Source organism: Trichechus manatus, unplaced genomic scaffold (assembly GCF_000243295.1).
Source record: "Trichechus manatus latirostris isolate Lorelei unplaced genomic scaffold, TriManLat1.0 scaffold00012, whole genome shotgun sequence".
Classification (NCBI taxonomy): Eukaryota; Metazoa; Chordata; class Mammalia; order Sirenia; family Trichechidae; genus Trichechus; species Trichechus manatus.
The window spans coordinates 19,642,510-19,666,824 of NW_004443948.1; the positions used below are offsets into that span (position 1 = coordinate 19,642,510).

General features: G+C 39.6%; 1 protein-coding gene across 1 annotated transcript in view; it reads left to right on the forward strand.

Moving 5' to 3' along the window:
* CXADR (CXADR Ig-like cell adhesion molecule) overlaps nucleotides 1-23,084 on the forward strand; it is a 55,132-nt gene extending 32,048 nt beyond the window's left edge. The window contains exons 2-7 of the mRNA XM_004371347.2: nucleotides 8,310-8,476; nucleotides 11,979-12,183; nucleotides 19,164-19,319; nucleotides 20,719-20,841; nucleotides 21,371-21,509; nucleotides 22,588-23,084. Coding sequence (XP_004371404.1) covers nucleotides 8,310-8,476; nucleotides 11,979-12,183; nucleotides 19,164-19,319; nucleotides 20,719-20,841; nucleotides 21,371-21,509; nucleotides 22,588-22,852 — 1,055 coding nt within the window. The 3' untranslated portion in view covers nucleotides 22,853-23,084. The remainder of the gene's footprint in view (nucleotides 1-8,309; nucleotides 8,477-11,978; nucleotides 12,184-19,163; nucleotides 19,320-20,718; nucleotides 20,842-21,370; nucleotides 21,510-22,587) is intronic.
* Nucleotides 23,085-24,315: the final 1,231 nt, after the last annotated feature.

Sequence of the window (24,315 nt, forward strand, 5' to 3'; positions counted from 1 at the left end):
ATCCTTCTCCATCTCTGTCCAGAACCCTCTGTTGTGATCCTGGTCAGAGCAGTCAGTGGTGGTAGCTGGGCACCATCTAGCTCTACTGGACTCAGTCTGGTGGAGGCCTTGGTAGCTGTGGACCATTAGTCCTTCGGACTAATCTTTTCCTTGTAAAAGATATGTATTTTTTAAAAAATCATTTAAAAATACAAGGTATTACTTGAAAAACATAAGCAGCTCATCAGCATCTAGGAGATGTGATAAAACTCTGGAGCCCACCTAAGTTAGCTTAACAATAAAATTAAAAAAAAAAAAATCAAAGTAGTATATGCTAAATGCTGACTGGATGATTCAAATAGTAGAAAGTAAAGTCCTATGAACATCCATAGAAAGAAGGAAAGAAAAACCATTGTAGGCTGGAGAGGTAGAGGAATGCCTTAGTGGATGAGGTAGGAATGCAACCGAGTGTATTAGGTAAGAATGACAGGAAGTTATTTATTCAGAGGATTAAATAATTATTTGGGAGAGACACTTCAGATTTTACACATAAATATCAAACCATACAATTTTAAAAAGTGGTGTTATTAGGTGCCGTTGAGTCTATATTTGACTCTTAGTGACCCCATTTGACAGAGTAGAACTGCCCCATAGGGTTTTCTAGGCTGTAATCTTTACAGAAACAGATTGCCAGTTCTTTCTCCCATGGAACCCACCATTGTGTCCTGGGCTTAACCATCGCGTCCTGGGCTCCCTTTTAATAGAGTAGTGGACATGAAATGGAGACAGGAATAGTATGGATCTTTTGGGGGATAGTAAGAGGGCCACAGTGGTTTAGTGGTAGAATTTTCGCCTTCCATGCGGGAGACCCAGATTCTGTTCCCAGCCAGTGCACCTCATGCACACGCACCGTCTGACTTGCGTGTTGCTATGAGGCTGAGCAGGTCTCAGTGGAGCTTCTAGTCTAAGACGGACTAGGAAGAAAGGCCTGGTGATCTGCTTCGGGAAATTAGCCAGTGAAAACCCAGTGAATCACAACGGTCCAGTCTGCAAGAAGTCACGGGGTTGCTGCAGGAGCAGTGGACTTCTATTCTGTTGTGAATGAGTTCGCCATAAGTCGGGGGCTGACTTGACAGCAGCTAACAGTTACAAAAAAGTAGTCCATTTGGGCTGAATCCATGGATTTGGATGGTGTAGCATCAATCTTTGCTATATAACAAATCAACCCAAATTCTACAGACTTAAAACAAAAGTCATATATTATTTATGATTCGGCAGGTTGGTAGTTTATGCTAGGCTGAGATGGAAAGTTCTATGCTCACTCCTGGGGCCTCTGACAGCTGGTCTGGACTGTAGCTCGGTATCCTGGGGTGGCCACACGTTGGGCAGTTGTCTTCTCTGTGGTCTGCTCACGTGGTGTCTGCGGTCTGAGAAGGCCAACTCCTCTTGAGACCGAGACTTGAAGTTCACATGGCAGCACTTATGCTGTGTTGCTCAAAGCAAGGTCAGCCTCAGATTTAAGGGAAGAGGTGCATCGCGTGGTGTCTGCGGTCTGAGAAGGCCAAGGCCTCTTGAGACCTAGACTTGAAGTTCACACGGCAGCACTTATGCTATGTTGCTCAAAGCAAGGTCAGCCTCAGATTTAAGGGAAGAGGTGCAGAGAGTTTGTGTCCATTTGTAATCTTCCACTTAAGTGGTGCATTTGAATGTGGTTAAAAGTTTAGGGTGGTGGTTATAAGTGGTCTTGAATGGAACCAGGCTTTTTTTTTTTTTCTCAGTCTATTCAACTTTATTAACATTTTCTTACTACTGATAGCTTATGTGTGTTAAGATTACTTTAGCGCTAGTGAAAATGATCATACAATGGCTAATAATTTAATTCTTTTGTCAGAATTTATTACTTGAAACACAGTGTCGGACTAGTCATTGTGGAGAATTAGAATTTTGGATTTATTTATCCTTAAATTTGCTGTAATGTGTTCATATTTATGGTGGGAGGAGGGGAGAGGAAAGGAGGGAAAGGCAGGTCCTTGGGGCATAATCTTAGTGTTTAGGGCCCTTCTAGGTCACTCCTCAGCCCTGAATGTCAGTGTCAGGTCCAAATGGTAGAACTTTTTAATGGAGAGCAGTGCTTTCATTTGCAGCTTATGGGTCATCATGCATTAGGTATTTGAGTTTATCCTTAAGAAAATATTAGGTTATCACAGGGAAAACGCAGATGTGACGAGATAGGGCTATGCAAACTTTGACATGTAAGCAGAAAAACAAATTAGGTTTTGTGTGACTGTTCATTTGCAGATTAAATTTGCATTTTAAATCCAGATGTTAGCTTGTTCATACTTGATCTTGTTTTAAGACAGAAGTCGTGAACAGACCTATTTTTGTCTTTTTTATTGTTGTAGTTTAAGTGAAAGTTTACAATTCAAGTTATTCTCTCATACAAAATTTTATACATACATTGTTCTGTGACCCTTGTTGCTCTCCCTGTACTGTGACAGCACACTCCTCCTTTCCACCCCTGATTTCCCGTGTCCATTCAACCATCTCCTGACTGTCTCTGCTTTCTCATCTCACCTCTGGACAGACGCTGCCTATTTAGTCTCATGTACCTACTTGAGCTAAGAAGCACACTCCTCACAAGTATCATTTTATGTCCCACAGTCCAGTCCAATCTTTGTCTGAAGAGTTGGCCTCAGGAATTGTTTTAGTTCTGGGTTGTCAGAGAGTCCAGGGGCCTTGCTTTCTGGGGTTCCTCCAGTCTCAGTCAGAACGTTAAGTCTGGTCTTTTCACTAGAGTTTGAGTTCTGCACCCCACCCTTCCCCAACTCCATCAGGAACTCTCTGTTGTGTTCCCTGTCAGGGTGGTCATTGGTAGCCGGGCACCATCCAGTTCTTCTGGTCTCAGGCTGATGAAGTCTCTGGTCTCTGGCCCTTTCTGTCTCTTGGGCTAATAGTTTCCTTGTGTCTTTGGTGTTCTTCATTCTCCTTTACTCCAGGTGGTTGAGACCAATTGATGCATCTTAGATAGCTGCTTGCTAGCTTTTAAGACCCCAGATGCCACTCACTGAAGTAGGATGCAGAACATTTTCTTAATAAACTTTGTTACAGCAGTTGACCTAGATGTCCCCTGAAAGCATGGTCCCCAGACCCCACCTCTGCTACTCTGTCCCTCAAAGTGTTTGATTGTATTCAGGAAACTTCTTATCTTTGGTTTAGTCCTTTTATGCTGACTTTCCCTGTAATATGTGCCGTCCTTCCCTTCACCTAAAAACAGACCATTTTTATATGGGAAATTAATAAGAACAGAATTGTTTTTCTCCTGAAAAACAGGATGTGACTGGATTAAACTCTGTTTTTCTCTTATAGATCAAGAAATGATACAGTTTTGCTCATAGTGTATTTTCCACCTTGTATGCATGTCAGAGATACTGGTATCATGACAGTAAACTTAGCAGCAAGGAGGAACCTTTTTTTCAGCTATTGCAGAGTTGCAGTGTGTTTAAGCTACCTCTTTTTAACAAACTACTGGAAGGATGTGTGTAGGGATTTTTGTTTGGAGCTCAGGATATCTTATTTTGACTTACTTGTTTTTCAAATATGTCATTCAGGATTAATTTTCTCTGTGGGCTGAATAGAAGTTGTAGGTCCTTGAGTGCAATAATTTGCTCTTGGCCACTGTGTTAGTCATTTAGTGCTGCTATAACAGAAATACTACAAGTGGATGGCTTTTAAAGAGAAGTTTATTCTCACAGTCAGTAGACTACAAGTCCAAATTCAGAGCATCAGCTCCAGGGGCAGACTTTCTTTTCTCTGTCGGCTCTGGAGGAAGGTACTTGTCATCAGTTTTCCCCGGTCGAAGAGCTTCTCAGCGCAGGGACCCTCGGTCCAAAGGACGCACTATGCTCCCAGTGCTTCTTTCTTGGTGGTATGAGGTCCCCCTGTCTCTCTGTTCGCTTCTCTCTTTTATATCTCAACAGAGATTGGCTAAAGACACAATCGAATCTTGTAGATTAAGTCCTGCCTCACTAACATAACTGCCACTAATCCCATCTCATCAACATCATAAACCAAACCGTTGCTGTCCAGTCGATTCTGACTCATAGCGACCCTGTAGACAGTGTAGAACTGCCCCATAGGGTTTCCAAGGAGCACCTGGTGGATTCGAACTGCAGACATTTTGGCTAGCAGCCATAGCTCTTAACCACTAGGCCACCAGGGTTTCCAATCAATCAACATCATAGAAATAGGATTTACAACACAGGAAAATCACATCAGATGACAAAATGTGGACAGTCACACAATACTGAGAATCATGGCCTAGCAAAATTGATACACATATTTTTGGAGGACACAGTTCAATCCATGACAGCTACTAACTGAAAAGTTGGAGGTTCTCATCCATCCGGTGGTGCTGTCGAAAAAAGGCCTGACAATTTGCTTCTGTAGGGTTACAGCCATTGAAAATCCTGTGGAGCACAGTTCTCTGAAGTACATGGGATCACCATGAAGCGGAGTTGACTTGATAGCAACAGTTTTTGTTTTTTTTTTAAATAGAATATAAATTTCAAAATTGCTTATGCAATTTTAAGATGTCTTTTTAAACAGCATATAATAAATGTGATTGATGACTGTTTTTCAGAAGGGAAATAAGAAGGGATGGATAGTAAGAAATGCCTTAAAGAAAATAGATTTAACTATTTTGTAAATTAAAAAATAGAAGTTGACAGTGCCTTCCTTCTGAATTGTCTTCATCAAAATTTGGACTTAAAGAAGCCTTGGCAGAAGACTCGTCAAAATTCATTAGCATGTGCTCTACCAACAGTGAGTTCCCGGTGTGGAGGTGGCACTGTGGCAAGTGTGAATTAATGTAGCCTTGAATTAGTGTGACAAAACTGACCTTTTAGAGCATCTGGTTAAGTTCAGTTCTAGTGAAAACTTACATAATGTTGGAAAATTCACAGTACTCTTAAAGGAAATTGTATCCATAAAGATAGGTGTGAATATTGTGAGTCCAGTTTTACAGAGGCACAAATTAAAAACTGGGGATTGCTGAGTTAGAATTCAGTTATTCTGGCCCCAAATTATACTCTTCCTCCTGAGTTGCTGTGGTGCAGGAAGCGAGCTACCAGGTAATTGTTGTTATTGTTGATGATGTTGAGTTAATTCAGACTCATGGCGACCCCATGGGTGCAGAACTGCTCCATAGGGTTTTTTTTTTTTAAATAATATTTTATTGTCTTTTAGGTGAAAGTTTACACAGCAAATTAGGTTCCCATTTAATAATTTTTATATAAATTGTTCTGTGACATTGTTCGCAATTTTCACAATGTGTCAGCATTCTCATTATTTCCATTCTGTTTGTCCCATTCATCTAGCTTCCCTTCCTCTCCTTGCCTTCTCATCTTTGCTTTTGGGTAAATGTTGACCGTTTGGTCTCATATAGTTGATTGTTTAATGGAACACATTACTCACACGGGTGATCCTGTTTATTTTATAAGCCAATCTATGATTTGGCTGAAAGATGACCTCCAGGAATAGCTTCAGTTCCAAGTTCAAAGGTTATCTTAGGGTGATAGTCTCTGAGGTTCCTCTACTGTCAGTCCAGTAGGTCTGGCCTTTTTTAGGAATTTGAATTTTGTTCTACCTTTTTCTCCCATTCTGTCCGGGACCTTCTACTATATCCCTGGTCAGAACAGTTCAGAGTGTCAGCAGGGCAACATCTAGTTTTTTTTTTTAAATGTGGTTTACATGAAAGTTTACGGAGCAAATTAGTTTCTCATTCAACAGTTTATACACAGATTTCTTTGTGACATTGGTGCAATACCCGCAATGTGTCAGCACTCTCCCCTTCCCCACCCTGGGTTCCTTGTTTCTATCCGTCCATTTTTCCTGTCCCTTCCTGCCTTCTTGTCATTGCTTTTGGGCAGGTGTTGCCTGTTTGGTCTTGTATACATGATTGAACTAAGAAGCACGCTCCTCATGTGTGTTGTTGTTTGTTTTATAGGCCTGTCTTATCTTTGGCTGAAGGGTGAACTTTGGGAGTGGCTTCAGTTCTGAGTTAAAAGGGTGTCTGTCAGGCTGTAGTCTCGGGATTTGCTCCAGTCTCTGTCAGACCAGTAAGTCAGGTCTTTTTTTTGTGAATTTGAATTTTATTATACATTTTTCTCCCTCTCTGTGCAGGACCATCTGTTGTAATCCCTGTCAGAGCAATTGGTGGTGGTAGCTGGGCACCATTTAGTTCATCTGAGCTCAGGCTGGTGGAGGCTGTGGGACTTGTGGTTCATTAGTCCTTTGTACTAATATTTTCTCTTGTGTCTTTGGTTTTCTTCATTCTCCTTGGCTCTGGACAGGATGGGACCAGTAGATGTACCTTAGATGGCCACTCATAAGCTTTTAAGACCCCAGATGCTATTCACCAAAGTTGAATGTAGAACATTTTCTTTATGAACTATGTTATGCCAGTTGACTAGGTGACCCCTGCAACCATGGTCCCTGTCCCTCACCCCTGTAACTCAGTCTCTCTGGATGATTGTGTGTGTCTATGAAGCTTTTATGACTTTGCCTTGGTCAAGTTGTGCTGACATCCCCTATATTGTGAACTGTCTTTCCCTTCACCAAAGTTAAGATTTATCCACTTTCTAGTTAGTGATTTCTCCTCCCGAACCATCCCCTCCCTCATAACCATCAAAGATCATTTCTTTCTGTGTGTAAACTTTTTCTTGCGTTTTTGTAATAGTGGTCTCATACAGTATTTGTCCTTTTGTGATTGACTTACTTCACTCAGCATAATGCCCTCCAGATTCATCCATGTTGTGAGATGTTTCAGATTCATCATTGTTCTTTATCATTGCATAGTATTTCATTGTGTATACGTACCATAATTTGTTTATCCATTTATCTGTTGATGGACATTTAGGTTGTTTCCATCTTTTTGCTGTTATGAATAATGCAGTGAACATAGGTGTGCATATGTCTATTCATGTGACGGCTTATTTCTCTAGGATATATTCCTAGGAGGGGGATTGGCTGAATCATACGGTATTTCTGTTTCTAGCTTTTTAAGGAAGCGCCATATCGTTTTGCATATTAGTTGTACCGTTTTACGTTCTCACCAGCAGTGCATAAGAGTTCCAGTCTCCCCACAGCCTCTCCAACATTTATTTTCTGTTTTTCGTTTTAGTGCCAGTAATGTCGAGGTGAGATGGTATCTCAGTGTAGTTTTGATTTGCATTTCTCTAGTAGCTGATGATCGTGAACATTTCCTCATGTGTCTGTTAGCCGCCTGGATGTCTTCTTTGGTGAAGTGTCTGTTCGTATCCTTTGCCCATTATCTTATCAATTATAGCAGTTAGACCCTTGTTGGATATGTCATAGCCAAATATTTTTTCCTAATCTGTAGCGTCTCTTTTTACTCTTTGGTGAAGCCTTTTGATGAGCATAAGTGTTAAACTTTTAGGCGCTCCTGGTTATCTAGTTTATCTTCTGGTGTTTGTGTACTGTTAGTTATGGTTTGTATTGAATTTATGCCATTTATTAGGGCCCCTAGCATTGTCCTTATTTTTTCTTCCATGATCTTTATCATTTTAGGGTTTATATTTAGGTCTTTGATCCATTTTGAAATTTGTTTTTGTGCATGGTATGAGGTCTGAGTACCATCTAGTTCTCCTGGTCTCAGATTAGAAGAGGCTGTGGTTCGTGTGGGTTATTAGTCCTGTGGACCAGTTTCTTCTTTGAGCCTTTGATTTCCTTCATTCTCTCTTGCTCCATATGAGTAGAGACCAATACTTGTATCCTAGATGGCCTCCTGCAAGCTTTTAAAACCCCAGATACTACTCACCAAACTAGGATATAGAACATTATCTTTATGAACTACGTTATGCCAGTTGACTAAGTTGTCCCCCAAGACTATGGTCCTGTGTCTTTTAACCCAATAAACCAATCCTGCAAGTTGTTTGGATATGTCTAGGAAGCCTCTGTAACTGTGCCCCCGTGTGCTTTGTTATATATATGGATATATATGCAGCACACACAAACATGTGTATACTTACGTCTACAGATACATCTATACATGCACATGCATTTATTCACATATGCCTTCTTATACACATATATGCATACGTATCTACCTAGGTAACCACACACATCTTTTTTGGTTGTTACTGTTGTTGCTCCCTAGAGTTTTCAATGCCGTGACCTTGCAGAAGCAGATCACCAGGCCTGCCGCCCGAGGTGCCTGTGGATGGATTCGAACTGCTATTTGCACCATCCAGGAACTCCACCAGGGTAATAGCAGATACTTATTTAGTCCATGTACATGTTTCTGTCTCTAGATTTCACCAGAAGTTTAACTATAACTACTGCTGACCAGATGATTGAAAAAGCCAAGGGGGAAACTGCCTATTTGCCATGCAAATTCACCCTTAGTCCAGAAGACCAGGGACCACTGGACATCGAGTGGCTGCTGTCACCAGCTGATAATCAGAAGGTGGATCAAGTGGTAAGTTGGATAAGGGCTTGCTCACTCAGCAGATGTTTGTGGAGCTTGTGTTATGTGTGCATTGTTGTGCTGATTGCCTGGGTGGGCATGGGGACCTGGGAAGAAAGCCCCAGACTTTTCGGATTTTTAGTCTGGGTGAGGAAGATGTTCACTCTGGTGGAGTGTGAGGTATATGTAACGGAGTGAGATGGATAATAAGTGACCTGAGATTTCAGAGGAAGAAGAGGTCACTGGACTTCAAGGAGGAAGAGAAACTTGTGAGTTACGCCTCTGAAAATCTGGATTTGGAATATATTTGACGCCGACAGTGGAGGGGCCGGGATAATATGGAGTAGACACAATAGTGTGGCAGGAATGTGCATACTGTGTTAGGAGACCATGAGTAATCTGCACTTTGTTAAAAGTTAGAAGTGAATTTTTAAGTTTTACACAAAGATTCTGTCACTGTTAGAAACTAACACGCAGTAACAAAGTTAGGTATTATTACAGAGCCTGACTGCCTTATTGTTTCGAGTTAGAAATCCTGTACAATGAATTTCTTAAAACAAAGTCTTTATAGCATAGAAACAACCTATAAAAATTTCATTTTAAATTTAAAAAACTAAGTATCAAAGCATTGTTATAGAACTTTTCTCTAATTGCAAAATAATTAGTCTACTGTAGAAAAGTTGGAAAATAAAAAAATAGCACAAAGGAGGGAAATTGCCCAATAATCTCACCTTCAACTATCTGTATCACACTTTTCCTTTTAATGGTTTCAGAATATTTCATTTGATTTTGAATGTTGCATATTCGTCTGATACAGTTAATTTTTAAAAGTTAATTATGTAGCGCACAGGGAAAGAAAATACTTAGGGAAATATGGTAATATATGTATTTATTTGGGGGAGAATTTTATTTTTACTTATGGTTCATATAAAAGTAAAAAAAAAAAAAAAAAAAAAAAACCATTGCCATTGAGTCCATTTGGAGATCCAGAAACTTAAAGGACTATGCCTTCCATCACACAGCTGGCAACTAATGCCTTTGAGGGTTTGAGCCCAGCTCTCTGACTCCCACACCTATGTATCTGTTATCCTTTGCACTATCCTGTAGTGTCTCTCATGTTTGTTTGCCAAGTCTCCGTTTTCTCATGTGTGAAATAGGAGCAAATATACCTACCTCACCGGTTAAGAGAATTCGGTGAAACCCTGTTTGCACAGCATTTTGTAAGCTTAAAAGTGAATAGAAATGTTAGTTAAGAATGTTAGCACAGTACACTGTGCCATGTCGGATGGATGGTGGTTTACATCTTAACTGTGTAGCTTTGCCAAAGTTGCTGTGTGAAAGCCACAGCTTTCCCATCCTAAATGTTCAACGTGGACAGTGCCCATCCTTGTAAGACTGTCCAGAGGAATAAATGAAGACGTGTACAATTGCCTGGTAAATGTTAATTCCTAATCTTTTGTTTAATTGTGCTTTAGGTGAAAGTTTACAGTGCAGATTAGTCTCTAATTCAAAAATGTACGCACAAATTGTTCTGCAACATTGTTTGCAACCTTCACATTGTGTCAGCACTGTCCCCGTTTCCCATGTCCCCCGAGTTCCCCATGTCCATTCGTCCCATTTTCCTGTCTTCTTGTCTTTGCTTTTGGGCAGTTGTAGTTCCTGATTTCTTAACCTACTGTTCATAACGTTGTTTTCTTGGGAAATTACTATAATGGTTTACAAAATAATCAACAGTGTGAACACATGTTTGTCAGGTCCTCCTTAAAAGCTTACTGTGTGTGTGCCTAGCAAACATAAACCAAAAAACCAAATCCATTGCCGTCGAGTCAAACACAAGGAATGGAAAATACAGTAGATAAAACCTAATGGCTTTTCACAACAGCAGTTCAATAGTTAGATACAGAGCAAGATATAGTAACCTCATCTAAGAGTTCTTAGTGTTGCTGTTGACAAGTGCGTGTGCAAGGAAGGTGGAGCAATAAAGTAATGGCTTGTGTTTGCAGAGTATATCAGCTGTGGGTCCTTCAGCTACTCTTTTATTCCCTTGGCAAACTGGTATTGAGTGCATCCTAGTTGCAAACACTTAATAGATAAATAAGAGATCTTTACTGGATTGGGGGGGGTCAGCCTGGTAGGGGAGGTGGTAATGCAGAAAAGAACTCAAGTTTCTGTCTTCAAGAAATATTTATAGACTAAACCTTGGGAAAAGCTGTTCTTGGGTGACATTTAATCTGATTTTACTGCCCATAATTAGCATCTCAGATAAAAAGTTGTTTGAAGATATAGGCATGTTTCCTGATGATTGAGTTTGGTACCACTCTTCTTTGGCCTTTGGGTCTCATAGCAACCAGAATAAAAGATTTCATTAGCAAATGTGCAGAATTATAAAATGTGCTAAATTAATTTTATTGATGGTTAGAGATGACTATTACAATTTTCTTCCAGGTCAGTTTTTTTTTTTTAAATAATTTATTGTGTTTTCAGTGAGGGTTTAGACACAGCATTTTAGGTTCCCATTCAACAATTACTGCACAAGTTATTGAGTGACACTGGTTACATTCATCACAATGCATGAACATTTTCATTATTTTCGTTCTTGTTCCATTTCCATCCAAGTCAATTTTAACACACATTTTATTTCCCCTCTAATTCTAGCCTTCACATATTTCCATCAAAGCCCATAATAGTGGCCTAGAAAACTCAGTGGAATCTTTGTTGTTAGTTACAGAAGAGTCTTTGGAAGATCGTGTTAATCTGAGAATACATATCTTAAGAGGTTTTTTCATTTGTTAGCTTGTTTATGATTTTTATCTATTACAGTTTAGAACCCTCAGCTGCTCCAGTTTAGTACGAAGACAAAAACGGTGGTGTCTTTTTTTTTTCTTTGATTCCACAGGTAAATTACCAGAAGACTTTGGGGATAGGGTTATACTTGATGTTATAGGCTTAATTTGCATACTACAGCCTGTAAGGCAGTTGGAAATTAGAAAACCAGTTGCCCTCAAGTGAATTCCGACTCATGGCAACCCCATGTGTGTCAGAGTAGAACTGTGCTCCATAAGATTTTCAATGACTGATTTTTTGGAAGTAGATCACTAGGCCTTTCTTCTGAGACAACTTTAGGTAGACTGGAACCTGCAACCTTTTGGTTAGCAGCCAAGTGCCTTAACTGTTACCACCACCCAGGGACTCCAGGAAAACAGAGTGTATAGAAATTACCAGACCTGTGTTACTCAATAACTGTCTTATATAGGGCTGTATTATTTAATCATGTTGGGTCTTGGTTTCCCAATTAAAATGGGAGTGTTAGACCAGACTGAAGGATCACATTGATCCCTTTCTATTTTTTCATTCTGTAAGGGATAATTGTAGGTTTTTCAGAAATGTGTTTTCTTATTCTGTTTTTTTCTTTATCCCACAATAGTGTGATGTATTTGACATTCCTTTAATGAGACAGATTTTTTTATTTGGTTGGTTGGTTGGTAAGCTTTCTCTTATTTTGGTTTTCTTTTAGATTATTTTATATTCTGGAGACAAAATTTATGATGACTACTATCCAGATCTGAAAGGACGAGTACATTTTACAAGTAATGATCTCAAATCTGGTGATGCATCAATAAATGTAACAAATTTGCAGTTATCAGATATTGGCACATATCAGTGCAAAGTGAAAAAAGCTCCTGGTGTTGGAAATAAGAAGATTCAGCTGACAGTTCTTGGTAAGTTATTTGTATTAATATTACTTATTAATGGAATGAGTATTAACGGTATTATAGTAGCAGCATTTCTGTAAGACAAGCTTTGTTTATCAGAGTAGTAATTTTAAACATTTAAAGTACCTCTAATGTCCTCAAACAGTATAAAACAGAAAAATAACATACTTTTTTGGATATAAAACGTAAGAGTGACCAACTTCTTTGTCAAATTCGTAAGAGTTTGAAAGTAAGTGGAAGAGTATTATGATATGGGGGAAGAATCTTAGAGTAGGAGATACAAGTTTTTTACTTTGTTTTGTCCTCAGAATTAGCTGGAACATCTTCATTTCCCTGGGCCTCAGCCTATCTCTTTGAAAAATAAGATTTAGTATTTGTTAAATTTCCCCGTGAGATCTCGTTCAGTTCAAAATTGTTGTGTGCTTTAAGCTTTTACCCTCATTACCCCCAAATAAATGAGGTTTCTATTGTGAATAATTGGAGTATTCAGGAGATGGAAATGGTAGAAGGCATATTGAACTGGAGTATGGCCATTGGACATCAGAGAAAATCATATAACCTCCCTGAACATCACTGTTTTTTATCCTTAAAATGAGAGGATTAGATAGATGATCACCAGGGTGTCTTGTAGCTCTGTATATGATAGTTAAGAAGGAGATGAGTATAAACTGCTTTGTAAACTGTCAAAGATTGGAACGTTCCTTATCCTTCTCTAATTTCCGTGGTAATCTGCACAGGCAGTCTTAACTTCTTCAATCTGAGACACTCTCAAATGTTATAATTCATAAATATACTTCTAAAACCTTATCTTGGTAGACTTTACACAAAATATACAAGGGCTACCATGTAGAAAAACATAACTGTCCAGCTGTCTATTCTATGACAGTAAATATCCCTGTTCTTGACCTAAAGTCTCCTGTTTTTGGAAGGGACTCAGGGACCTACTTTATATAGGAAATGCTAATTGCTAGAATTGCCTAGCATATCCTGGAAATAACTAATCAAGGCAGGTCTCCCCACATCAGCTGTTACCTCATTCCTTTTGTTGTAGGTAACTGATTAGGAGTGGAGTAGAAAAGTAGTTAAATGTGTTGGGTTCCAGAGTCATTTAGAATATCATTGTTTTATAAAGAGTGAATATCAGAGAAGATGCAGACTAGGAGCATTGCTGATTTTTGTGCTCCCCTTTGACAACTTCTGGGGCTTCCTTGGTTGGTGAGGCAGTTTTCTGATTACTGGCAGCATCAATGGGTAGGCACAAAAGGAGGACAAGGTACCCCATCCTACATGGCACTGAATCAGAATGTTTCCTATGGTATGAAAGTAAGTGAACCTGGACAAGGAACCAGGAAAAGGAATATGATGACACTGGTAAGCCTGGCTTGCTGTGTCTACAGTGAGTAAACGTGGAGTAACCTTTCTTTTCATAAGTGTATGTTATTGTTAGGTGCCATGGAGTTGCTTCCAACTCATAGTGATCCTGTGTATAACAGAATGAAACACTGCCCAGTCCTGCATCATCCTCACAATTGTTGTTATGCTTGAGCCCATTGTTACAGCTGTTGTGTCCGTCTGTCTCATTGAGGGTCTTCCTCTTTTTTGCTGACCCTCTACCAAGCATGATGTCCTTCTCCAGGGATTGGTCCCTCTTGATGATGATGATGTTGTTAGGCACTATCGAGTCGTTTCTGAATCACAATGACCCCATGTACAACGGAGTGAAATACTGCCTGGTCCTGCACCCGTCTCATAATCATTGCATGCATAAGAGGTGATTGACAGGCACTCCTTAGTCCTCACAGTGACATCTTTGCTTTTTATTAACACTTTAAAGAGGTCTTTTGCAGCAGATTTGCCCAATGCAATGTGTAGTTTGATTTCTTGACTGCTACTGGAATGCAGTAAGTGCATAAAACAGGTAAAAGTTTAACAGCTGGTCTGAACTCATCCCAGACCCAGGGATACCTGGGACTATGATCTTGAATGCCCCTTCTTTCAACACTGTTCTCCAAGAAGTATTAAGATATATACGGAATTTCAGCTGGTTCATGATGTACCAAGCAGATTATACCTGGTCATAAGAATTATCGTGAAACCTCTGTTCCATGGGGCATTTGCACTGGAAGGAATGTGATTGGCATGTATTCCCAGAAGAACTGTGGACAAGCACAGTTTGTGTGTATGTGTGTGTATATCGCTGGATCCCAAAGGACCAGGTTCTGGGTTAAATTTGCAGGTCCTGATTGAAGGGATCACTGCAGCAGAGGACAGTGTAACTCTGCCTTTAAGTATTACAGCACATAATCCCAGAAGGAGGCATGTTTGCATACTGATTGCGTGTAATACGGCCACGTGTGCGCTCATGGCAGCAGCCGTGATTGCCCAGCAGGTGGAAAGCCCTGTCTAATTAAACCTCACAAACCAATGTCTGATTCCTTGGAACCGATAAGCTTTGTTAATGTTGACTCCTTTTGTTGAATCTACGGGAGATTACCATGGCCAGGCAAGCTGTGAATTAAACCCAAAGAGAGGAGAAAGGGTTAAATTGAGATAAGAGGAGAAAGGGTTAAATTGAGATAAGAGGAGAAAGGGTGAAATTGAAACAAGAGAAGGGGTTAAATTGAGATAAGAGGAGAAAGGGTTAAATTGCGATAAGAGGAAAGAGGAAGAAGGCCTTGCTGAAGAGAAAGGAGCCCAGAAATATTTGTTGTTAGCTGCCCCTGCCATTGAGAAATAAAAAACCAAATCAGTTGCCATTGCATGAATTCCATCTGTGTCAAAATAGTAGAGTTGTGCCCCATAGAGTTTTCAATGGCCGTGACCTTTTGGAAGTAGATCGCCAGGGCTTTCTTCTCAGGTACCTCTGGGCGGATTCGAACCACCAGCCTTTCAGTTAGTAGCTGAGCACGTAACCGTTTCCACTGCCCAGGGACTCTTCCCCCTGACTATAATGGGTGAGACTAATACTCTGATCCCTCGAGGCTGCCTCAGAGCCAGGGAAGAACCTCTCTAGCTTGCTCTTCCATCTTTTCAGAGGAGTCCTGGCCACTCCTGGTAAAAGCCACTTTTGTTTTCTCTTGGCAGTGAAAATCCAGCTCAAGCTTATCTATTGGCATTGCCTGAGAATCCTGCCTGGATAATCTGGAGGAAAGATAAGATGAAATGCCCTCTCTAGTGGTCTGTCTGAATGGTAGTTCATTGGAGTTTTCACTGGATTCACTGTTAGTTGCTCTGCCGAATACTTTGATTCTTTTGTGGAAGATCTGAGGGAGATGTTACCATGGTATCCATAGGGTAATGGTAGTTTACCACTGAGCCCCTGTGATCTGCATAGCCATGAACCCAGTGTGTCTCTCAGCAGTTGTATGGCTGTGTTGCTAAACCTCCCCATAGGCCAGAGCCTGCTCTGCTCTTGTAGATACACCAAAGGGCACGAGGATACTGCTCAGTAAAGTTAAAAGGGGCGATGATAACAAAAGGAACTGATTGAGGGTTAATATGGTGGCCACATATCACCAGCTCTGTTCCCCTAGTATTAAGACCTTTTGCTATAAACAGACTGACTTGTTCTGGAGAGCAGAGCATGCACAGTTAAAATGGTTTCCTGGACATACATAGTGCACTCAAACTGCATCCATGCTACCAGAACACAGTGGCAACAAAAGCGTGTGTGGTGACTCAGTTAGCACAACCACTGGAGGTCCTCACGCATCTGCAAACCATTGGTATGGGCCAGGACATTTTTAGATTTATTTAAAAGTTGCAAAAATAGCAGCGCGTTCCTGTATACTCATCATCCATTTTCACAGTACAGTTATCAAAATCAAGAAATTAACATTGGTGCATTGGTGTTTTGTTCTGTTGTACATAGGGTTGCTAGGAGTCAGAACTGACTCAGCAGCACCTAACAAGAACAACAGTGCTATTAACTGAAATACAGACCTAATTTGAATTTCATGGTTTTCCACATTACATGTATGTCTCCTTAGTCTCCTTCAGTTATGTCAAGGGGTATGGGATTCAACATATCTTACTGTTACTCATGATTGCTTGGTTTAAGTTTTATCGACTGGGCTTCTCCACCATAAAGTTAGTATTTTTCCCTCAGTAATTAAAAAATATCTTGGGGGGAGATAGTTTGAGACTTTGAAAATATCCTGTTTTTCCTCAAACTTTTGCCTACCGAATTTAGCATCTATTGATGGATCTTGCCTGGAGTTGGGATATTTTGAACCATGCAGAAATGGCATTCTTGGAAGGATGACATCATGATAAAAGTACATCCTGTCCTGTATAGGGGTTTAGAGTGCTTTTCCTATAGACTGATTAGGCCACTAGCATGGAAGGATGATGATACAATATATGTATGGAGCACAGCATTACTAAATTGGTGCAGGTGTAACTGGACAGTCATGTACCCTTACCTGGGAGAGACTGTTGGCTCTGCTAGTGCTCATGGAGTTCAGTTTTCTGAGGATAATGGCCAGCTCTCCTGAAAGCCCAGGCCAAAGAAACATTTAGGGGACAAGGCTTTGTTTTTCCTTTGTGATTTTATCTTTCTTCCTCTTCCGTTCTAACAAGACTACCATGGATTAAGAGTCGCTCTTCCTAGTGATGGAATCGTTGGGGTTGGGGATTTAAAAGAGTTGTATGTTCTCTTCCCCATGGAAAGCATGTGGGCCACTCCAGAGTGACAGTTGGAAACCAGTGGTGATAAAATGTTCTGTTGTGGCTGCGATATGTTGCGATCCCAGACCCAGTGTGGCCCTGGGGTTTCTGAACAGTGGCTTTTAGTAACTGCCATGTTGGATGCGCTTGGCATATGGGAAAGGGAAATTTTAGGGTTAGAATACGATATTACCAATAGATGTGTGATGTACAAGCCTTGCTTTCATATCTCCTTTACTGCTAGCATGTAAAAGGATTTGTTGGTAGTTTGAAGAAATGGAGGCAAACTAGGCTTATTTCAGTGAAAACTTACAGGATGAAATAATTCGTGAAATTGGTATAAAAGTCCAATTGATGTAACCCACATGGCAACTGATCAGTCTGAAAAAAAACACACAAGCAAATTTGATTAGAAAACTCTGCATTGTTGGTCCTTATTAAAAAGTAGAAGTAGCAGCAGATGAAGGGGAGAAGTACAGTCAAACTTAGCTGAAGATATCCCACTGGATAGGACAAATACTGTTGGCTAACTTTGGAAAACAGTTCAGCAGGCTTTTGGTGTATACAGTAACCATATAACCCAGCAATTACCAAAAGAGAGGAAAAGATAGGCCTGTGTGTTCATGGATGACCAAGCAGTGTTGTTCCCAATAGCACAAAACTGTAAATACACCTTCATATTTGTTTATTCATATAGTGAAAGAATAAAAACCCATACAACACTGAAAAGGTGAAAATCAGCTCAAATTAAAAAAGGAAAAGCAGTCCTGATATTTATAACACTTGGAAGACAGAGGCAGATAAAGCCAGCTGCAGAGTTTATAAGAAACACAGTTTCTTCCAAGGTTGTAGAAAAAAACCAAAACCGAACCCATTGCTGTCGAGTTGATTCTGACTCATAGTGACCCTATAGCACAGAGTACAACTGCCCCATAGGGTTTCTAAGGAGCAGATGGTGGATTAGAACCGCTGACCTTTTGGTTAGCAGCAGAGCTCTTAACCGCTGTGCCACCAGGGCTCCTGAAGTTGTAGAGCAGTTGTAAAATACAGATCACTCCTGTCTTCCCAATGTCATCCCAAGACCCATTTAGCTCTACTCATCCTTTACTGGGCATACTCAATTGCTAAACTGCCCTCACCTCCTTATAGAACCCAGTCCCTATTTAATGCCCACTTCTGCCGATCCCACCCCAGAAACAGCATCTGATTCAGAACTGATCCCCACTTTCCTTAGACTCTCTTCAGAATCCTTCAGAATCCCTCCTCTCTTGTTCAGTGGCATCCCATGCTTCCTCTAGAGTGCCTTCCTGAGTCGTCATTCGGATTTTTACAGATTACAAGCTTACTCATGGTGGGTTTGGCTGATCAGGCTTTAAGAGTAGCCCAGAAACTAGAAACAGCGTTCATCAGTAGGTGGATAAGCAGACTTGTGTCATCGAGTCTAGAAGAAGCAGAACTAATCTACAGGAATAGAAATCTAATCCATGGCTGACTGGCTGGAGTTGGGGAGGGAGATGGACTGCAACAGGCATGAGGAAACTTTCTTGAAAGGTGATTGGGGTAGTGCTTGTCAAAAATGATCATCCCACAGATTAAGATAACTAATTTTATTGTATGTATATTGTGCCTTAATGAAGTTGAGAAGAGTGTGAGATGACAGGGTGTTAATCCAGGGTTGAGATTGGGTGAATTGCAGGGAGTAGGGTTAGCAGCTGCTTTAAACTTTTTTACCCAGGAAGACCTGAAACATAACCTCAAATTCACCTTTTTATAACATTGCTTTCTGGAAGGTATAGAGTTAATGTAATTGTGGAATGTTAATTGATCCTTGTTGCACTAAGCAGATTGTCCCTGTTACTAGAATTATGTGTTGTAAACCCTCTGATTGACGGGTAGCAGCACCCAGAGGGATGTGACTTGGCACATACTCCCAGAGGGCTACATATCAAGCGCGGAGTCAAAGAATAGGTAAGGAATGGAGAGGAAAGCCTCCTTGAGTCTTAACTGGTCCAGCCCACATCATCCTTGCTTTTTTGAAGTGTGCCCTGTGGGATGGAGGGGCACAGAGCCGCGCCTGTTACATCGCCAGACCTCCTGATGCAATTGCTGCTTGCCTGAGCTCCTTGCCTGTTTTTTGTTGGTTAAAGCTGAGTAGACTGGTGTTAAGAACCTATTGTGGCTTTTCAGTCTTTTTGTTAATTCTGAATGCAGAATCAGTGAGTCGGTGTCTGTGCGGCATGCTGTGTGTTTAAATATTCATTATGAAAATGAACTCCATTCTCTTGTATAATAAAGTTTTGTTTTTTTTCTTTTCCCAGTTAAGCCTTCGGGTACAAAATGTTACGTAGATGGATCAGAAGAAATCGGAAATGACTTTAAACTAAAATGTGAGCCACAAGAAGGTTCACTTCCATTACGATATGAATGGCAAAAATTGTCTGACTCTCAGAAGATGCCTACTGCATGGTTAGCAGGTACTGCTGATTATACGATTTGTAAGATATGCTGTTGGTTTGAACTTAAACCCAGTGGGGTTTGTGTGTGTGTGTGTGTGTGTGTGTGTGTGTTTTTAATTACTGAATGCCTTCCCTTTTCTACACAGAACAGTCAAGGTTCTGTGGAAATTGATTCAGTGTTCTCTAATGACATCTCAGTGTCATACAGTATGAATTAATAAATAATATTTCTATAATGATTTCACCTTTTAGTATATTTAGTAACTGTGTGATAGTTTTTTTTTTTTTAATTGATACTGATGGGAAATGTTCATATCATAAATTTGACGGTGGCTAAATTATAACAAGAACTGGATCTTGACTGTTTTGCCTTGTTAATAATTCATGTTGGAGATATAATAATTTACCCATGGTGTGTTAATTGACCTGGTAGTTCAAACCAATTACCAATTTAAAGGAATGCAACACTTGAACATGGTCTACCCTCCTTCCATCCTCCCCACCCTGGTCTTAAGGAGGATTTCTCTTGGCTTCTGTTTCTTTTTTCAAACCAAGAGGCCAAACTAGATAATCTAAGATCCCTTCTGACTTTCTCTTGTATGTTTCTTCCATACGGTAAGTGTTTGCAGATCTTTCTGTTGCACCAAGAACCCTTATGGCATGGGGCACTTCATATAAATCAGATGTGACACAGAGTGGGTTTATGTGTAGGATCAGCCCCTCTGCTTCAGCTGAGCATCTCTGCCTGGCTAAAGGAATCGTGCTTTCTTCTGCCTTACAAGTAAACTGGAGGCACGATTGCTTGATTCTGGAGACATGCATGTGGCTTACTGGACAGTTTGTTTGTGCAGCCCAGTTTTAGTCTGTTGTGCTTTTAACTGGACTGATAAACTTAGTAAGGTTTACCTTTACTAAAATCTCAGAGCTGAGATCTGAAATAGTACAGACAGTCCCCAGGTTATGAACAAGATACTTTTCTAAGCCTGTCTTTAAATCGAATTAGTAGGTAAGTTGAAACAGGTACATATGGTTGTTATTTAGCATCAGTTAGTCAGATGTTTGTCTTAGTATATTTGTCTTAGAACTGCCCCCCATAGGGTTTCCAGGAGTGGCTGGTGTATTCGAACTGCTGACCTTTTGGTTAGCGGCCTTAACGCTTAACCAGCGTGCCATCAGGGCCCCATATGCATATAAAACACTTAAGAAACACTTCCAGACCACGCAGTGTTTTCACGAGTGTCACAAAGTAGTGTGCGCATTATTAGGAAACCTTGTATTTAACTTGAATTTTTAATATAATAGGCTTTATGTCAGTCAGTTCTTAAGTATGAGTTGTCTGTAAGTTGGACGTTCGTAACCCAGGGGCTGCCTGTACTGTAAAAATGAATGTTCTTTTTCTCCCCCTTCCTCACCATAGAAATGACTTCATCTGTTATATCTGTAAAAAATGCCTCTACTGAGTATTCTGGGACATACAGTTGTACAGTCCAAAACAGAGTGGGCACTGACCAGTGCCAGCTGCGCCTGGCCGTTGTGCCTCGTGAGTATCTTCCTGTCTGCGTGATAACATTCTCGGTGTTTCTGTTATCTGTATAGAGCTCTTTGATTCAGTCAGCAAGTGTGCTAATTTGTGCTAAGCATTTTGTAGCTTGGTTATTAGCTTTCCTAACTTATGAAAGGAGAAAATACTCTGTTTTATTAATAAAATCTTCATTACTGTAGTGATATTAAGAAGATAAAAGTTGTCAAATCAACTCTCATGTACCATACTTAACCATTATAAATACGAGCAGCTTAGAACCTTCTTATATGCTAACCAAGATAGTTTTGAGTATTAAAAATGTTTAGCCTTGTTTTATCATTTCTATGCTTTATGTAAATTACACATTTCAGAGGAAAGTTCTTTTAATGAATTTTCCCCCTAGATCGTAAAAGGCTAAATAATTTATCTTTTCTTAAAGTTAATAGTTGCAATGAAATGACCTATCAAGGTGTATCCTGCCTTCAATATGAATAGATATAGTTTTCTTTTAACTATTAATTGTATTTTTATTAACCTCTTATTCTAGCTTCAAATAGAGCTGCAACAATTGCAGGAGCTATTATAGGAACTTTGCTTGCTCTAGTGCTCATTGGTCTAATTATCTTTTGCTGCCATAAAAAGCGCAGAGAAGAAAAATATGAAAAGGAAGTTCATCATGATATCAGGTAATTAAATGAAAAAGGGGTTGACTAATGTATACCAAATATATGATGTCTCTAAAGCATTGGTTCTCTTAACCTTCCAAAGAAAATACCCTATGAGAATTGATTAAAAGCTGCAGCTCCTCTACTCAGCCCATTTGGAAACTTTTTTTTTTCAGTTTCATATTTGTAGATCAACCACCCTTCGTGGTGCCCTGCTGTCCCAATTTTCTTGGACTCCACTTTATGAACCACTGCAGAATGATTGTCTTAAGACTGCCATCTCCCAATAAAATAACAAGCATGACGTTTTCAAAAAAATGGGCAGATGTTGAGGTTTTAAAAGAAGGCCTGAATGTATCATTATGGGTAGTTCATAAAACCATTGGTAGTGTGAGTGTATTTTCTCAAATGTTCTAAACCAGCATATCTTAACTAGAAGTACACACTGGATTTCAGAACTTTTAGCAATCATAATATGACTAAAGAACACCCTGGAAATTGACATTTGGTAGGTCTGGGGTGTCTGGGCACTTCTGTTGTTAAAATGACCAGAGTTAACTGAGATATATATTTGTAAATGTTCGGTGTAAAAATTATGCCTAAATTCCCAATTTTTTGCAAGCTAAATCTGTAAGGATTTCCATTAAAGTGTTAAATAACTAACTTTCATAGCAAAAAGGATTTTTTTTTTCTTTTTGTTGAATTATATCCAGGTATTAGTGCTTTATCACCTATAAAGTATTACATGACTATAACTAGTTTATTTTGATCAGTGGTACTAGAATCTGAAAATATTGAGCTTTGTTCCATGTAAGACAACATAGAACCATATAAATTTGTGCAAAAACCGTAGTTTCATTTTCTGTGAAGCTATACACCTTAATTAAAATGTTAAATTGAGAATAGATACGAAGTTCACAACATTGCCACTGGTCTGGTTTTTTTGTGTATTATACACACATACTTTTTATATACTTAGTATATACTAGTAATATACTAGAGGATCTTCCTCCACTCCTACCCATGATTCATAGCTTACATAACTGTAGGTTTTTAAAAACTTGTTCTTTTAACTCGTATTGGGGACTTTGCTTTCCAGGGAAGACGTGCCCCCTCCAAAGAGCCGAACATCCACTGCCAGGAGCTACATAGGCAGCAATCATTCATCCCTGGGATCCATGTCTCCTTCCAACATGGAAGGCTATTCCAAGACTCAGTATAACCAAGTACCAAGTGAAGACTTTGAACATGCTCCTCAGAGCCCGACTCTCCCGCCCACTAAGGTAGCTGCCCCTAATCTCAGTAGAATGGGAGCGGTGCCTGTGATGATCCCAGCCCAGAGCAAGGACGGGTCCATAGTATAGAGCCTCAGTACCTTCACCTGTGCTCTCCATGCTTCTTCTCTTGAAATAATGAACACCTATTCTCTTCTAAATTTTGTTACCATCCTCAAAAGGTACCAAAAAGAAGTTAATCAGAAACCATAAGATGTTTACTTCAAAAACTTTTGTTTGGTTATATTGAAATAGTAAGGCATTAAAGTTACTAAAGGTAAATACACTGTCCAAAAAAGATGGATTTTCTGTAAGAGGTTGATTTTATAAGTTTCTAAATATTAATACCTAAGTAAGATGTAGCACTTTGAATTTGAAACCGTAGCTGAAGAAATTGGTGAACTTACATGCACACCAAGTTGATACTTGAATCATCTGAAAGTGGTACTTTCTAACTTCTACCATTCATTTCTGGATGCTTTCTCACTTAATTTACAGTCCATTAGTCTCCACCAAATTGGTAAAGAAATGTTCATGGCAAAAATACTTACATACATATATGTTTGTTCTTGAATTTATAGCTTCTGTTAAAACTCTAAATGTGTTTAGAATATTTTTAATAACATGGAAAACATCAACATGTTTTAGAAGTTACTAGTTTTTCTTCTGAGTCATGTAATCATTCATAAGCCTTGTCTATAAAATGATTTCTTCAATATTTAACCCTGATAGACTGCTGCAGGGCCAGGGATATAGTACGCTCTTTTATATGCTAAAGTCAAGGAGCATCTATCAGGTTCATTAGAAATGAACGAATGTCAGCAGCACACAGAGGTGACACCAGTGGTGCAATAGTAGGGATGGATTTTGTTGGTGAGTGATCCAAGGCTTCCAGGCTGATGGCCGTGTTCATGGCGGTGACTAGCCAGATCAAAGACTAGGATTTTGTAGCATCTTCTATTCACTGAACTCATGGACCTAGGCTGTTTAAAGAAGAACGGCTGTTCCTAGCTAAACACTAGCTCTCCACATTAGGTGATATTTTTCTAATAAGAAAAAATTATAACTCATTTATTACTTGGTAGTTACAGATTGGAATTCCCTAATTATTGGTTCCAAATTTTAAAATTTCCCTCGTTCATTTTTTTTAAATGTTGCATATTTTATGTGTAAGAAACATTATATAATCCTTACGCTCTTGAACGCAGTTCCTGCAGGATAGTTTCCTCATAGACTCAGAATGATCAAATACATTTTAAGAGAGTAAGTCTCCTCCATCAGTTCTGTATTTCAGACTTGGGAGGATGTACAGTTGCTATTGTATGGCCAACATATCTTTGTGTAGTTCCAGAAGATCAAGTTGAGCTTTGAAAAAGTTTGAGTCGTAGTTTTGTGAAAGTGATTTATCCTTTAAAAAGAAAGAAAGAAAAAAAAAAGGACTATAAGAATTACTTCTGCCTGCCAAATGTGTTAAATATTGTTTTAGTAGAAGAAAGTGAATCCATTGTATTTCCCTTAAAGATTGTGAGGGAGTGTGGATATACTGGAATGAG